Source organism: Carex rostrata, chromosome 4 (assembly GCF_964058835.1).
Source record: "Carex rostrata chromosome 4, lpCarRost1.2, whole genome shotgun sequence".
In the NCBI taxonomy this organism is placed as follows: domain Eukaryota; kingdom Viridiplantae; phylum Streptophyta; class Magnoliopsida; order Poales; family Cyperaceae; genus Carex; species Carex rostrata.
This window is the reverse complement of record NC_135921.1, coordinates 2,956,437-2,975,030: the sequence shown is the minus strand read 5'-3', so window position 1 is coordinate 2,975,030 and position 18,594 is coordinate 2,956,437. Positions and strand designations below refer to the sequence as shown.

The 18,594-nt window shown below is 34.5% G+C and overlaps 1 protein-coding gene and 1 pseudogene across 2 annotated transcripts; both read right to left on the bottom strand.

Moving 5' to 3' along the window:
* Positions 1-17,749, bottom strand: LOC144552488 (patatin-like protein 2). The gene is made up of 5 exons (XM_078300469.1): positions 17,422-17,749; positions 16,669-16,850; positions 767-944; positions 451-612; positions 1-204 (listed from the first exon to the last, which is right to left on the bottom strand). The coding sequence occupies exons 1-5, from the start codon at positions 17,602-17,604 to the stop codon at positions 1-3; spliced, it is 909 nt and encodes a 302-aa protein (XP_078156595.1). The 5' UTR covers positions 17,605-17,749.
* On the bottom strand, positions 15,077-16,081 carry LOC144552449 (patatin-like protein 2 pseudogene; annotated as a pseudogene). Its single transcript, XR_013511154.1, has 3 exons — positions 16,076-16,081; positions 15,504-15,857; positions 15,077-15,410 (listed from the first exon to the last, which is right to left on the bottom strand). The product of XR_013511154.1 is annotated as a patatin-like protein 2 pseudogene (transcript).
* Positions 17,750-18,594: the final 845 nt, after the last annotated feature.

Here is an 18,594-nt window from a genome sequence, read left to right as displayed (position 1 = left end):
TTATTTCTTGGAACCATTATGGGTTAACCAGCCGAGCAGGCCCCACTTGGCCGCTGCCTCTGCTTTGTACTTTTGTGCCTGTTTTGCTGATCCCGTTCCAAGAGAGAGGATAAGGAACTTTCCATATTCCCTTGGTTTGACAGGGAAATAATCACCTCTTTGTATCAAAATCTCCTTTGTGACGTGATTCACAGCAAGAAGAGTCTGATATGTCAAAAAGAAAGAAAATATCAACCAGATCAACTTAAGACATATGAGAGTTGGGCACTAATAATAAAATATAGTTGGTTGCAGAATACAGGATTTATCAAATTATTCAATCATAGTGTTTTCTTGTAGACATGGCTTCAAACTATTGTAGCCAAAAAAGGTTTTATAAAAGAAGGCAAACTGTACGTAGGAGTGCTGTTTTGTTATTTGGTTGCATTTATTTGTGAAAGAAATATTTACCGGATTATTTGCAGCAACACCTCCATCAACAAGATTGAAGCTCCGTGTTTTGCCGAGACAATCCTTAGTTGTGAATTGATGTGCTGGAAGATATGTTGGTGCAGCAGAAGTGCTGATACAGACATCCGATAACAGCGCATCCTTTGAGGGATCCACCTTTGCCTACATGTTGTAAAGCTCATAAGTAAACTTTAGTTGGCATTATTTATTTACAAATTTACTTTTTAAAAAGTACCTTAGCTGGTTCACTTTGAAATGAACAAAGTAACAAAATAAAAAATCAAACAAGTTTTATAAGCCATATCGTTATGTATACCTCGTTTGTAGAGAAGATGGTTGGCTGAAGAAAATTAATGTCGAATGTAGGAACCACCACTTCTGTTACTGTATCATGAAGCCTTGTTTCACCAAGTAGTTCTCGGATTTTGCTATGCAGGTATTCTCCTGTGTATTTAGGACCCAACATACTGCATAACAGGCCTCCAATCCCATTCCTACATTGAGTCGCTCATCATTATGTATATTGCACAAATTTATCTATATTCCATGAATCATGCATGCATTTCAGAAAGTAAATTATTGCTGAAAGAGGAAAGACAAGTCAATAAGCTAAACCTACTAGAAGGGAAAATCTTTGGAATGTTTTCTTTGTAGAAGGTTATAATATCTTTAGCTGTAAAGAGTCTCTTCCAGGGGCGGATCTTAAGTCAAGCTGGAGGGTGCTAAGCCACCTCAAGATTTTACAATTTGTTTATCAGGTACTTGTAAATTTAACTAACTTTTTATATATATATGGATTAGCCCCCCCTATAAAAAATATAATAAATTTGAAGGGCTTACAAGTAACATGTAGAAATTAGAATAGCTAACGGTTGCTCATTCATTTCTAATTAAGCGCTTTGATTTGCGAATCAAGCACAATGAAAATAGGAAAGACATCCATTCCAAATTCCAACGTTTTCCTTTTCAACTTGGAAAGGTCAAATATAGTAGAAAATCAAATAAAGAAAGTGCCCAATGAGATGTAAAAAGAACAATCTCTGTAACTCTATTCTCTAGTGGATAGGCAGTGAGCAAAAATGTAACACAGCAGAAAGAATATCTTCACCGTTCATAGTAAACAGGAAAAAAACAAATGTCCAAAGAAAAAAAAAATCTACATTCAAAATTTCTATCTCTATTGCAGCGGTGCGAAATTTACGTCCTCACTTTTAAAATTAATTCGTGTTTTGAATTGAGGTTTTGGTATCTTTCTGCAAATTGTTAATTAATACTATTCATTATAATTTTTTGATAAAAGTTGATTTCACTATCATGTCAGATTCAAAAGGGTTAATTTCACTTTCATGCTAAATTGTTAATATGTTATTTTTCTTATTCACGATTAAAATTTTAGTTTAATTTTGATAGACATGCGCATTATTGGTGTTAGTAATCTATTGTATATTTTTATGAAATTGAAACGTAAAATATCTAATTATCTTGGGTTATATTATATCATATATTTGTTATTTTTTTAAATAAATGTTTAGCCCCCCCTATACTCAAATTCTAGTTCCGCCACTACAACTTACAATACTTATTACAAGAAAAGAAATTAGATGTAGATTCACAAAGGCGCTGTGGAAGCTAAAAATGCCAACAAAGGTAAGAATTTTTTGTTGGCTACTAATAAAAAAACAAGCTACTGACACGACAAGTTCTGAGGAGAAGAGGTTGTATGGTGAGTGAGAACTGCGTCATGTGTGACTTAGATGAGCTAGAAATGCGAGACCACTTATTCTGGAATTGCATTCTAGCCATATGGTCCCAATAAACAACAACTCAATTAGAGAAGTATGGTGGAAGCATAGGCGGGGGCTCTCTGGAGAGGCCAAGAAATGATGGGATGTCGCTTGGGTAGTAGGAGTGTGGGCATTGTGGAAGGAGAGGAACCAGAGGATTTTCTCTCAGGAATACATTTAAATGATGAGTTTAATTAATGAATTGGTACAAGAAACTTTTCTTTGGAGTTCCAATTGTTAAGAGGAGATTTGTAAGGGGAAGAATGGATACTCATGATCAAAACCGATCATTTACGGTGCTGACACTAGTGGAGAACTTGGAATTAGTGTCGGCTGTTTATGGGTATTAGTGTCGGACATTAGGCGACACTAATCGGGCTGATACTAATACTTTGTGAATAGCCGACACTAAAAGTAAGACATTAGTGTCGGCTATTTATTAAAAAGCCGACACTAATAAGTATTAGTGTCGGCCATTTAATAAATAGCAGATACTAATACTTATTAGTGTCGGCTTTTTAATAAATTGCCGACACTAATGTTTGTTTTTTGTTTTTTTTTTTAAATTTCAAAAATTCACTATAAATCATAGAAAATTCTAAAAATGAAAATTTTTGTTCTGGAATGCTCATATATTTTTGCTGAACTATATATAAAACAAAGATATCAAGTAATTCATCATAATTTATAAATAACACTCACTAAATAAAATATTATCCAAATTGCTCATTTATTGTTATTCTTATAAATGGTTTGTGCAAACCCTAAAACAGAAAATACTTAAAAGACATGACGTCTGTTTAAATACAAACCCTAAAACAGAAAATACATAAAAGATACATAAAAGACCCTAAAAACTCTAAAATTATAAAGAAAGGTCCAAAAGTCCATGAAGGAAGACTCGGATCGCGAATCTGAGCCCGCAAAATGGCGAAACAAATCATAGATTGTTTCGGATCCGGTTTTGGGCTGTGGAGTTCCTGTCAAAATTTCAGCCCGATCCGACGGACGGATCAAAAGTTACACCTATTTTCGTGAAGCATGCGCAGGACCATATTGCATCACATCTTCTGGTATTCGCCTAGAAGAAGCGGCTAGGTTTGAGAAGATCAGATCGGAGAGAAGCGTGAAGCGAAGTGAAGGCTATGTTTTAAACACTAGGCGTGCGTTTGAAAGAGGTGCGCGGGACTTAAAATGAAATTTTTTTAGCTTTAGTGTCGGCTGTTTATAAATAGGCGACACTAATAACTGAGAATTAGTGTCGGCTGTTTATAAAAAGGCGACACTAATGTATTAGTGTCGGCTGTTTATAAATAGCCGACACTAATTGTTAAGTATTAGTGTCGGTTGTTTATAAATAGCCGACACTAATACATCAGTGTCGCCTTTTTATAAACAGCCGACACTAATTCTCAGTTATTAGTGTCGCCTACATATAAATAGCCGACACTAATATTATTAGTGTCGGTTTTTTGTAAACGACCGATACTAAAGTATTAGTGTCGGTTTTTTAAGGCGACACTAATTGTATGTTCTCCACTAGTGTGATTAGTGTTTTATTTACTAATTAATGTGTAGGAGTTGTATTAGAAAAACTCACTTGGATATATAAATAATTTTTTATCAATATATTGTTAGCTGACCTTCTTGCCAAGCTGACCTTCTTGCCAAGCTGACCTTCAAAAAAAAAAAGAAAATGTTGATCAATGTAATTATCTCAAAAGAATAATATGCTGTCAATAACACCACATTTAGATAATTGCAATTAAGACGTCAAGTAATATATAATTAGAATCCAGTATAATATCCAACTACCTGCCATATTTCTTGTGGTTGAATACGGAAGAATTTTTCCAGTACCAACTTATTGATTGTAATTTCTCTGAGGATCAATATATTTTCAAATGATAATTAATTTCAAAGTACTAAATTGTTGTTTTTATATATTTTTTTTAGTAAAGTTAGAAATTAAATTACCTAATTATTTAATATTAAAAAAAAATCCGATGTTTGAAACAACCTCCCACGAGAGGTTCGTAATATTGCCTTTGTTATAAGAACAAAATTAATTATCTCATGTATTGATAATTTTGTGGTTGAGTAGTGTGTTAGGTGCCAACTTTACAACTTATTATATAACAACAAACCTTATTTATATAAATTATAAAGTAAACAGGAAGGAAATTTTTTAACGGTACCTGGCAATAGTTTTTGTCGGTTTTAACATAAAAAATGTTTAAGATCACGTTAAATGAGATGAAATGTTTTTATAAACCGAATTTTTTTGGTAAGAAAGGAAATTTTCATTCCAAATATATATATTTTACTTTTTACAATTCGATTTGGCACCTACGTACAACACAATTCCAACATAATATTTCTATTCGCCATGTATACCGAACAAACTCGTCGACATCAAAATGTTTAATCTTTATTCCATCAAACCTTACATTTAACACAGTCAATTTAATTATGTCCATCTCCTAATAAAAAAAAACTTTCCAAAATATCTTTCTCTTTTCAATAAACAATAAGTTTCTTGGATCTTTCAAATTTAAACTTTAGCCATTTGAAGGGTGATAAACTAAGATGTACCCCAATTTTTATTTACAGAATAACAATTATATTAATATAGGAAGTTTGACAAATTAAAAGCTCCTTGCAGAAGTTTCATGCATAACAATGCCGTCCATGTCAAGTCTCCAGATTCTATTTATATAGATATCACTGGTGTCAGTTTTTACAAAACTTTGGATAATTAACTAAGTAAAAAAGAAAATAAAAATAAAAAAAACTTTGTGTGATTCTAGCCTCTTTTGTTTTCCCAATGGGCTATGTTTTTACGTAATTTTTGTAGCAATGGGCCTGAGCGGGAAAGGTTTTTAATGACAAAAATGCTGGTTTTTTTGAGAAAAAAACATGGGTCGATGCCCATATTCGATTAATCAAAGGTCTAGTTACAGAGATTCGTAACTCCTATTGGAGAAACACAAAAGAGATGCTCAAAACAGTTGAGACTCTTGGAAATAAGTGCAGAAATAAATTGAAGTAAGAACAGGAAAAAAAACTAAGTAAGAATAGGGAAGGCTAGAAATAAAATAAAAATTTTGGAAGTGCCATCATCATGTTTCTGGTGCCAGCAAAGCAATTTGGGGTTAGGTGGGTAGAAACGTAAGTTGTGTTCTAACTTCAACTTGCAATTCTTCAATTGTCTTGTCAATTCCTCTAAAAATTCTTGAGCAACGTTCTCTCCAGAGAACAAATTGAGTAATCAGCAAAGTTGACCTGTTTCTGGGTTGCAATGTATCGTCTAAAATCATTTGAGCCGGTTTGGCATTTACTGGTATGGTTACCAGATGCTGCTGTTGTAGTGTAGTTGTCACACCCCGCGGCCACGAGGCGTGACAGGGCCCCGCCGTAAGCATACAACTCCATGTATGCTTACAAGGCAATTACAATATTTCCATCACATCACAATAAAATACATAAAATAAGTTTATATATATAGTTCAAGTACAAAATGTCTGGTACAAGTAGATCATACAAGACGTATCTCGTACGGATACCGACCATAAGGTGTGACATAGAGAGCACTATACAACAAAACAAGATATGCCTCTCTAGCCAAATAACAAAATAACTGCTAAGGTAATATGGTGATCTATAGCAAGGGTCAACTACTAGCGTGTCTCTCCAGACCCAGCCGCACCGATACCTGTAAAAAGAACCCAAAGGGTGGGGGTGAGAATAAATTCTCAGTGCGATATTTGCCACAATCAGGTTATTGGACTGGCAATCAGACTCCATGTTCAAAAATGAAATCCATACAAAATCACATTAGCAGTTCGATAACAATATATATATAAATGAATGCATGTAATCGACAACAATAATCGAATGAAAAACAACTTAAGGAATTTCCAAGATGAAGTTCGAACAAACACATTTTTGGCCTGACTCATTTTATTATGTCTGGTAGCATCTATAGATGTTCAACCGAGCTGGACCCTTTATCAAACCCTCATCTGTAGGGTTACTGGCACCTACAGATGTTCCACCGAGCTGGACCCTTTATCTGACACCCATCTATAAATGCTTTGGCTTAACCATTTACTAAAGTCTGGTTCCAAGTCATAAAATGAAAATTCACATGAAATAAATCAGAATGTCGTCATAGTCAATTGACCGTCCAAATGCATTACCACGTAGGGTAATGCCCCCGAGCCATAGACGTCACACATAGGTCACCCATAATCCCAATCAACACATATATATATAGTCACCCACCCCTTGTCCCAACCGGTACTGGGAAACCTCGAGGGCCGTTCACCTAAGGCCATTAGGATCCTGGGATCAAAGCCAGCTTGCAGACTTTGCAAATTCATTCACATATCCTCTCAAAGTTAGCTGATACAGCTCAACCTTGCCATTTCATTCACATATAATTTCACAATCATCAATTTGTGGTGACCTTTATCCATAGTCAACTCATAAGAGAACAATCAAAATGACAACCATACAAATATGCAAATCAACCATACCACAACAATTCGGTTTTAGATGTATTATGCACACAATTCACATAATTCTAATTATGCAACAATCAAACGTACAACATGACAATTCCAAGTATGCAACAATCAATCACACAACATGACAATCGAAAATGATAATTTAATTTCTGAAAATGAAACATCAAACAAGTCCAAGAACCCCGCACCTGATTATGAAGAACGTATCTTGCGCTTAAGGTTCAGACGTCTCGAGAGGTCCTGCGAAATCGTGCTCAACCGAGCCTACGCCTATATTAACATATACACACTTGGTTTAATCCTGGTTCAACGGTCGACATGCTTACTCGAGTTTAGTAATGGCTTATACCTTCCTTAACCAATTCTTTATACTTTTATATCGAGTATTTTTATTCTTCTTTATCACTTAATATCCATAAAATTCACCTAATTTTACATCTGGTTCCTCTAACCCATACACAATTCCATTTATGCAACCATTTGCAAGCATACCCATTTTTGGTCATTCATTATTTTGCTAATTTAATTCTTGTAGACATTTGAGAGTTGAGCGTATAATAATTTTAAAAGATAACCGAACGATATTATTCAACTATATTCATTTAATCAATTCATTCTCGTGTTAATTTGGGGGTTGGTCATCTAAAAGATGTTAGAGATAACAATTCAATTTCTCGATCATTTAAACCCTAAATTGATCAAAAATCGAAATAAATTCTAGGTTTCAAAGATAAGAAAAGGGACTTACCGATTACACTTCTATTAGGTTGGATTAGACTAAACAATCACAATTCTTCCCCAATTTTCGGATTTGAGCAAAACCCTAAATTGAAAATCAAGGTTGAGATGAAATCGAGAAGAGAATCACCAAATTAGCAACATGGAAGCTCAATGGAGATGGATTACTCACCATTTACACAACAATTTTGAATTTGAGTAAAAACCCTAGCAATGGAGATGAACTCAGATTTTGTGGGAAGAGGAGAAGAAAAACTTACCAACGGGAGAGCTAGATGGGGACTAGGGAGAGATATTCAACCGATTTCCAATCCCTTACTTCAATTTCTCACTTGTTTTGATTAATTTTAGAGGGAGAAGATGATCTCTCTCTCTTTTTCTTTCTTCTGGACGGACACACAAGAGAAGGGGGAAAGGATGGAGAGAAAGAAGGAGAGAACAGGAATTTTGCTAAATAGACCCTCACATTGTCGGATAAAACGTTGTAACGTTTTGGTAAATCGTTATAACGATTCAGCTGGTGAGAAACGCAAGAAATAGTGTATAAAACGCATAATTTGGTGTATAAAACGTTATAACGTTTTGGTAAATCGTTATAACGATTCAGCTAGTGAAAAACGCAGGAAATAGTGTATAAAACGCATAAATTAGTGTATAAAACGTTATAATGTTTTCTGAAAACGTTATGACGTTTTAATTGAATCCAGCCTTCATAAAATCATCGTTTTTCATCAAGTTTTACAGTGAAAAACGTTACATAACGTTTTACGATTTTTTTTACGATTTTTTTTTTTTTTTTTTTTGAACGTAACATTTCTCCCCCCCTTAAAATAAAGTTCAGTCCTCTGAACTTAATTGCGTACCTGAATTGTCGGATAGCTCTGGGTACTTCTCGCGGATACTCTCTTCATGTTCCCACGTCGCTTCTTTATCCGAATGGCGTCCCCATTTAACAAGAACAAGTTTGATCACTCTGCTTCGAAGTTGTTGCTCTTTTCTATCCAATATCTGCATCGGCTCTTCTTGATAGGATAAGTCATCTTGGACATGCAAGTCGGAGTGATCAATACAATGAGATGGGTCTCGCACGTACCTACGTAATTGTGACACATGAAATACCGGATGAACCCGGTCCAATGCAGGTGGTAACGCAAGTTCATATGCTACCGGTCCAACTCGTTGCATAATTTGAAATGGTCCAATGTACCGGGGGCTCAACTTACCCGATACACCAGAGGATTTTCTCTCAGCAATACAATCAAATGATGAGTTTAATTAATGAATTGGTACAAGAAACTTTTCTTTGGAGTTCCAATTGTTAAGAGGATATATGTAAGGGGAAGAATGGATACTCATGATCAAAACCGATCATTTACGATGCTGACACTAGTGGAGAACTTGGATTTAGTGTCGGCTGTTTATGGGTATTAGTTTCGGACATTAGGCGACACTAATCGGGCTGATACTAATACTTTGTAAATAGCCGACACTAAAAGTAAGACATTAGTGTCGGCTATTTATTAAAAAGCCGACACTAATAAGTATTAGTGTCGGCCATTTAATAAATAGCAGACACTAATACTTATTAGTGTCGGCTTTTTAATAAATAGCCGACACTAATGTTTTTTTTTTTTTTTAAATAAATTTCAAAAATTCACTATAAATCATAGAAAATTCTAAAAATGAAAATTTTTGTTCTGGAATGCTCATATATTTTTGCTGAACTATATATAAAACAAAGATATCAAATAATTCATCATAATTTATAAATAACACTCACTAAATAAAATATTATCCAAATTGCTCATTTATTGTTATTCTTATAAATGGTTTGTGCAAACCCTAAAACAGAAAATACTTAAAAGACATGACGTCTGTTTAAATACAAACCCTAAAACAGAAAATACATAAAAGATACATAAAAGACCCTAAAAACTCTAAAATTATAAAGAAAGGTCCAAAAGTCCATGAAGGAAGACTCGGATCGCGAATCTGAGCCCGCAAAATGGCGAAACAAATCATAGATTGTTTCAGATCCGGTTTTGGGCTGTGGAGTTCCTGTCAAAATTTCAGCCCGATCCGACGGACGGATCAAAAGTTACGCCCATTTTCGTGAAGCATGCGCAGGACCATATTGCATCACATCTTCTGGTATTCGCCTAGAAGAAGCGGCTAGGTTTGAGAAGATCAGATCGGAGAGAAGCGTGAAGCGAAGTGAAGGCTATGTTTTAAACCCTAGGCGTGCGTTTGAAAGAGGTGCGCGGGACTTAAAATGAAATTTTTTTAGCTTTAGTGTCGGCTGTTTATAAATAGGCGACACTAATAACTGAGAATTAGTGTCGGCTGTTTATAAAAAGGCGACACTAATGTATTAGTGTCGGCTGTTTATAAATAGCCGACACTAATTGTTAAGTATTAGTGTCGGTTGTTTATAAATAGCCGACACTAATACATTAGTGTCGCCTTTTTATAAACAGCCGACACTAATTCTCAGTTATTAGTGTCGCCTACATATAAATAGCCGACACTAATATTATTAGTGTCGGTTTTTTGTAAACGACCGATACTAAAGTATTAGTGTCGGTTTTTTAAGGCGACACTAATTGTATGTTCTCCACTAGTGTGATTAGTGTTTTATTTACTAATTAATGTGTAGGAGTTGTATTAGAAAAACTCACTTGGATATATAAATAATTTTTTATCAATATATTGTTAGCTGACCTTCTTGCCAAGCTGACCTTCAAAAAAAAAAAGAAAATGTTGATCAATGTAATTATCTCAAAAGAATAATATGCTGTCAATAACACCACATTTAGATAATTGCAATTAAGACGTCAAGTAATATATAATTAGAATCCAGTATAATATCCAACTACCTGCCATATTTCTTGTGGTTGAATATGGAAGAATTTTTCCAGTACCAACTTATTGATTGTAATTTCTCTGAGGATCAATATATTTTCAGATGATAATTAATTTCAAAGTACTAAATTGTTGTTTTTATTTATTTTTTTTAGTAAAGTTAGAAATTAAATTACCTAATTATTTAATATTAAAAAAAATCCGATGTTTGAAACAACCTCCCACGAGAGGTTCGTAATATTGCCTTTGTTATAAGAACAAAATTAATTATCTCATGTATTGATAATTTTGTGGTTGAGTAGTGTGTTAGGTGCCAACTTTACAACTTATTATATAACAACAAACCTTATTTATATAAATTATAAAGTAAACAGGAAGGAAATTTTTTAACGGTACCTGGCAATAGTTTTTGTCGGTTTTAACATAAAAAATGTTTAAGATCACGTTAAATGAGATGAAATGTTTTTATAAACCGAATTTTTTTGGTAAGAAAGGAAATTTTCATTCCAAATATATATATTTTACTTTTTACAATTCGATTTGGCACCTACGTACAACACAATTCCAACATAATATTTCTATTCGCCATGTATACCGAACAAACTCGTCGACATCAAAATGTTTAATCTTTATTCCATCAAACCTTACATTTAACACAGTCAATTTAATTATGTCCATCTCCTAATAAAAAAAAACTTTCCAAAATATCTTTCTCTTTTCAATAAACAATAAGTTTCTTGGATCTTTCAAATTTAAACTTTAGCCATTTGAAGGGTGATAAACTAAGATGTACCCCAATTTTTATTTACAGAATAACAATTATATTAATATAGGAAGTTTGACAAATTAAAAGCTCCTTGCAGAAGTTTCATGCATAACAATGCCGTCCATGTCAAGTCTCCAGATTCTATTTATATAGATATCACTGGTGTCAGTTTTTACAAAACTTTGGATAATTAACTAAGTAAAAAAGAAAATAAAAATAAAAAAAACTTTGTGTGATTCTAGCCTCTTTTGTTTTCCCAATGGGCTATGTTTTTACGTAATTTTTGTAGCAATGGGCCTGAGCGGGAAAGGTTTTTAATGACAAAAATGCTGGTTTTTTTGAGAAAAAAACATGGGTCGATGCCCATATTCGATTAATCAAAGGTCTAGTTACAGAGATTCGTAACTCCTATTGGAGAAACACAAAAGAGATGCTCAAAACAGTTGAGACTCTTGGAAATAAGTGCAGAAATAAATTGAAGTAAGAACAGGAAAAAAAACTAAGTAAGAATAGGGAAGGCTAGAAATAAAATAAAAATTTTGGAAGTGCCATCATCATGTTTCTGGTGCCAGCAAAGCAATTTGGGGTTAGGTGGGTAGAAACGTAAGTTGTGTTCTAACTTCAACTTGCAATTCTTCAATTGTCTTGTCAATTCCTCTAAAAATTCTTGAGCAACGTTCTCTCCAGAGAACAAATTGAGTAATCAGCAAAGTTGACCTGTTTCTGGGTTGCAATGTATCGTCTAAAATCATTTGAGCCGGTTTGGCATTTACTGGTATGGTTACCAGATGCTGCTGTTGTAGCGCAGTGTACAGTCTTTTGGAGAACTGACAGTCATTAATTATATGGCGCACTGATTCTAGGTTTGATCTGCACAAGGAGCATCTATTTACCATTATCCAGCCCCTTTTCATTAAGTTGTCGATCGTCAGTATTCTGTTAAGAGATAGTAACCATCCAAAAACCTTGATTCGAGGTGGGGCCTTGATTGTCCAGATTTGGCATTGAGGTTTGGTGATTGTTGGTCTGTGCTTGAGTGCCATGTAGATACTCTTAACTGTATAGGAACCCGAGCTGGTCCATTTCCAATTAATGTCATCGTGCGGTTGGTCAGTGAGTGTGGTATTCTGTATGTTTAGTTGGAGGATGTGTAGTTCCTGAATTGCATCATTAGAGAGGTTGTGGAAGAACAATTGTGTGATGTTCATGGTGTTTAGGACCTCCATGAGGGAAATCTCAATGTTATGTGCATATGTGTAAAGTTGTGGCAGCTCATACTTGAGGATTCCATAACCCCAATCATGCTCCCAGAATGAAATAGCAATCCCATTGGCTGGTGTGTGTGTGACCGAGATATCCCATATGTCCTGTGTGTGTTTAAGGGCCTGAGTGAATAATGGTACCTGGGGTAAAAAGTTTATGACTTGCGATGTGGCAGTGAATATGAGTTTCCATAGTGTAGGTTGTGGTTTCTCCCAATACCATCTCCACTTCAGTAGCAACGCAACATTGAATGTTTGCAGGTCCATAACCCCCATTCCCCCTAACTGCTTCCGTTTGCAAACTAGCTCCCAGTTAGCAAGGTTTATTTTGCCTGAATTTGCAGATACGCCATGCCACAAAAATCTTCGTCTCATCTTATCAATTTCGTTGATTACCCAAATTGGGAGCCGAAGTACTGACATGTAGTAGGTTGGTATGCTTGACAGTACTGCGTTTAGAAGTTCTAATCTCCCTGCTATGGATAGGTGTCGAGCTGCCCATCCCGTCAGTCGCGTATTCAGTTTGGTTATGAGCGGTAGGTATGCAGTTTTTGGCAGTTTCTTGTTTGAAAGGGGTAGGCCTAAATATTTAAATGGAAAAGTGCCCAAGGGGCAACCCATTATATTTATTAGGTCTTCTTCAGGTTGAGTTCCAGCTTGGGAGATCAGAAGTTCAGATTTGGTCATGTTGACTGAGAGGCCTGAAACTTTCTCGAAGACAAGTAATGCTATTTTTAGTGCTTGGATCTGCTTCATTTCTGGTTTGACGAAAAATAGAGCGTCGTCTGCGTATAGCAGACAAGGCTTCATTCTCTCGAAGGGTAACCGTATTGCTCCTGTTGTTGTCAGTTTTTGAAAGTATCGCACAACGAAATCCATTGCCAATATGAACAGTAGCGGAGATATGTTGAATGTAATCCAAGTCAGCAAGGTGCATAAGAACTGCAGTTTCTAGAAGCTACGTTTTTAGTTGTAGGTCTATTTCTGTTAAGAATTAGTTGTAACCTGGTTGTTAATTATAGGCAGCCACGTTCTCTGTTTAGACGTGTGCAGAAAAGGGTAGTTTCTATATTTAGTTTGTCATGTAGTGGGTTGGTTATAGGCTAGTTATAGCAGCGTTATTTTTGGAGTAGTGGGTTTCTAAATATAGCTGTCTGTAGTGGGAGTAGTTTGTTTTAAATTTAGATATTGTGTTACTTTAAATACTGAACTTCTGTAATTGAATGAGGGGAATAACAAGTTGTTGCTTATAGTTGAAAATTGTAGTTGTTCTCTGTTTTTCGTACCAGCAAATTTACCAGAAAAAGGCTGCTGCAATCAGCAAAGTTTCCAACAAGATAACGGGTCCCCTTGTCTAACACCCCGTTTGAGAGTTATTGTCTTCCCTAGCAGTCCATTTAACAAAACTTGTGAGGTCCCGGTCATGACTGAGTTGCTTATCCATGACTGCCATTGTTGCGGGAAGCCTAAGTTTAGTAAAACTGCCATGATGAATTGCCAACTGACCGTATCAAAGGCCTTTTTAATATCCGCCTTGAATAGGGCTAGGGGCATCTTGTTCTTTTTTGAGTAATGGAGTATTTGTTGCGCATAGATATAACTTTCTGTGATTTGCCTCCCTTTCATGAAGCCGGTTTGTGCATTGTCTATTAATGCCGGTAGTTCACCTTCCAGTCGATTTGCTAATATTTTGGAGAAGATTTTCTGAACCCCATGCAAGAGGCTAATGGGTCGAAAGTCTCCCGGTTTTATTGGGTTGTCAATCTTCGGTATAAGCACTATGTAAGAGGAATTTAGGCCCTAAACCCTAAACCCTAAACAAAAATACTGATTGGCTAATAATTTTTAAATATCTTTTGGTAATCTCTCTTTTTCAAGTAAACTAAAAGTTTTGGGTGTAAATCTTTAAAAAAGAAATTGTGACACGTACGCAAATACTATCATGTATTGAAATAATTGAGGCTAAAAATATACAAAATTTTGAACAAAACACCCCATTCTTTTATTCTATTTGTATATATGTCAACGGAAGTTTATCAATTGGTGGAGACCAGGTTGTTGCCAAATCATCATGGCTTCTTGACTTCTGGAAATGATATCATAGCAAAATTGATAAATAGGTCATTATGAGAAGAAAAAAGAGCATTGATTCTCATCTTGTAATTCATCCTTTGGAAAGAACGGTGTGCTCGATTATTTAGAGAACAATATAAAATAGTCAACGATTTGGTTGAAGAAGTTAGATCTCCATGACACTTTCTGAATAATCATGAAGAATGAAGAATTATATGCAAGAAGAAATAAACCTTTTCATTCGTTGTTTGATGTACTTTATTATTTTTTACTTTCTTTACTCTTTTTTTTTTCTTGTTTGTTTCCCTGTGTTCTTATTTTTATAATTACGTAAATCCACACTAAGGTTCTTTTTGAAAACCTTTTAAACAATTGTAACTAATTGCAGTTAATAAAATAGGAGCTTGAAAATATGTAAACATTAAATTGGTAAAAGATAACTAATTGGTTAAACACGTACAATCACGTAGATATCAAATCAAAAGCAGCAATTCACTACAAAGTTTTATTTATACATGAAAAGTATGTACTTTTCTGAAATAAAAACTGAATCAATAAAAACATATATAGAGAGATAAATGAATTAATTAATGATTGAAACTTGAGCATAATTACCGAACAGAATAACTGAATAGCTATTTTCCTATTTAATTATAACATGGTATATATATTCTAATCTTCAAGAATTAATCTGTTATAATTAATATTTTCCATTTTGCATCCTCACAAGCCTCATGCGTCTCTCATCAGAGAGTATCTTGGCAAATCGAATCAATTCCTCTTCATTTGTTCCACCATTCAGCACTGGTTCAATATTTCCATTATCCAAGTTCACTCGAGACACCGGCTTTTTTAGAAGCTCATTTCCAATTTGGACAAGTTTTAGCAAGTTCTCATTGGATGAATTGTCCATCGATGCAGTGGTGCCCTCCAAGCAATCATCCTACAATAACCCAAGATTGAATAAATTAATATTGGAGCTTCAATGGTACTAATTAATTTGAATATAGCATCAATTATCATGTTAAATTCCTACCTGTATGCGTAAGTAGTTCTTCTCGCAATGCAATGCTTGGAAAAGAACGGATGCGTGGATATCAACCAGGTCAGCACTCGCTTGGCTAAAACAATCGATCAGGGGGTTTGAACCATTATGTGTTAACCAGCTGAACAGGCCCCACTTGGCCGCTGCCTCTGCTTTGTACTTCTGTTCCAGTTTTGCTGATCCTGTTCCAAGCGAGAGCACCAGGAAATTTCCATAATCCACTGGCTTGACAGGGAAATAACCAGTTCTTTGTACCAAAATCTCCTTTGTCACATGATTTACAGCAAGAAGTGTCTGAAATGTTACAAAGAAAGAAAAATAAAATACCGAGAAGCAAATATTAATCTGATTAAATTAAGAATTGAGAGGGCTGGGCACTTATCAGATCAAATTATATTTATTTAATTATTCGGTGATGGTGTTTTGTGGAATAAATTGATTAACTATTGGGGCCAAAACAGTTTATAAAAGAGCTCAAACTGTTAGTATGCAGAATGTTTATTCTGTTATTTGATTTTATTTATTTGTGAAAGAAATAAATACCGGATTATTTGCAGCAACACCTCCATCAACAAGATTGAAGCTCCGTGTTTTGCCGAAACGATTCTTAGTCGTGAAATGATGTGCTGGGAGATATGTCGGAGCAGCAGAAGTGCTGATGCATACATCCGATAGCAGAGCATCCTTTGATGCATCCGCGTTCGCCTACATGTTATCAAGCTCATATATCAAATTGTAATTGACATTCTTAATTTTACAAATTTAAATTTGTGGAAAGCAGCTCTTCTGTTTCATTTTTAAATGCACAAATTTAAAAAAAATTCAGATATAAGATTTATAAGCGATATGTTTTTATGTACCTCGTTCGTAGAAAAGATGGTAGGCTGAAGAAAAGTAATGTCGAATGTAGGAACCACCACATCTGTTACTGTTTCATGAAGCCTTTTTTCACCGAGCAGTTCTCGGATTTTGCTATGAAGGTATTCTCCTGTGTATCTCGGACCAATTATACTGCTTAACAAGCCTCCAAACCCATTCCTACATTAGGAGTTGCTCGTCATTATGTATATTGCATATATTTGCATACCTTCCACGAGTCTTGTATTTATGAAGTAGATTTTTACCGAAGGAGTAAAGAGAAGTCAGTATGGCTTACCTATTAGAAGGGAAAATCTTTGGAATGTTTTCATTGTAGAAGGCTATAATATCTTTAGCTGAGAAGAGTGGTCTCTTCTGCTCGTTAGGTGCAGCAAGCATGGTTGACACTAAACCTCCAGTACTAGTTCCTGAAATCACATCAAAGTAATCTGCAATTCTTGCATCTTCTCCATCAAGTTCCTACAAGTACATGTACAAGAAGTAATTATGACCAAGTTTTCTATAAAATTAGTAATGAAAGAAAATTGATGAAAACCATCACAATTATCAGACTTGTTGTGAAAGTAAATCAATCTTTATTTATCAGACTTGTATTACTACAATTATCTTATTAAATTAGGTAGGCTCCAAGTGTTAATTATTATATATTGGTGACAGTGTTTCAATACTATACATCTGTATATTTATACACACCTTACTTTGTTTTCCATGCATTAAGATGATAATGACGCAATAATATTTCCGTGATCTCTAATTTATTTTTTTATAATTCTCTTTATGCTCAAATGTTTTAAGCAGAATTGTTTTTCTCTTATTTAGTTGCATATCCTTTGTAACTTCAAAATTATTAATGAAAAAAAGGCTTGACCATTTTTCTTTTTCTTTTTTTAAAAATATATATTTCCGTGATCTCGAGCAATCAAAAGAGTGTAATATGTGCTCTTTTTACCATTTGGAATAAATATCATGAACTAGTTTGCTGAACTCGGTTATATATAATACTTAATCTCAAAATAAAATAATAACTCACTTGTAGCTTAGATTCGAGGAATACAAGGATGGCAGCAGGGATGAGTCCCCTAACGCCACCACCATCGATGCTTAGTATCGTTACTATGTTGCCTGTTGATGGTGGAGTTTTTGGTGTAGACAGACTGCTAGTTCTGTTAGTTAGCACTTTGCTTGAAGGTACGCGCACTCCTAAAGAAGCCATTATTAGAGATGATTTTGTTACCCTCGGAGCTCTCACTAGAAAAAAGTTGAAAAGTTGTAGCTAGCAAGGTTATAGCTAGAGATCTTGAAGCGTAAGTTGTAAAAATTTCTTGGCTTTGCTTAGTTGTGTAGTGTGGGAGGATGAGAAAATTAGAGGTGTGCTTTCTGGCATTATATAGGCAGGAGAAAATTAAGAGGTACAAGTAGTCATGAATGGAAGTAGTCAAGACTCAAGAGAATTAATTGTAGTAAAGACCAATTATGTGAAACTGGGGATAGTTTGAAAAATCAGATGATATGAACGAGCCAATCACAATGAAGGAAAGATCAAATCACCAAAAAACACTTGTAGATGTTACATGTTAGCTCTGTGATATTTGGGCCCATGGGCTTCATTGTACACCCAGTGCCGAGGTTTTACTATACATCCGATCGAACTTTTGTGGACCATATCGCAACACCGCCATTTAGATTAATTAGGGATGCTTTAGGTTCGGTTAAAACTGAGTTAAAATAATTAAATTAAAATTTTATTTGGTTTTAGAAAATTAATCTTCCTAAATTAATCAATTAAATTTCTCAATTGAATAACAAACAATCAAAATAAATTTCTGTTTGATTGATTGAAGCAAAACAAGATACATTAAATTTCGAAAGATCAAAATTTAATAAATAGAAAAATATATTCAATAATCATATACATAAATATCAATATTTGTAACAGTCAAACTGAAATATGGAATACTAAATTGAATCAAATATAAAAAAAAAATCTGAAGTAATTCAAAAAAACATCAGGTTTAATTTAATTTAATTTGTTTGATTGAACCGAAATAAAATAGATTAAACCGACTCAAACAAAAAATATCAAAGAAATTTAAAAAGATTAACTAAATCAAACCATTTAATAAAAAAAAATTGAAGACTGACAAGTCCAATTTCTGGTGATTTCATCTGGAAGACTGACAAGTTCAATTTCTGGTGACTCGGG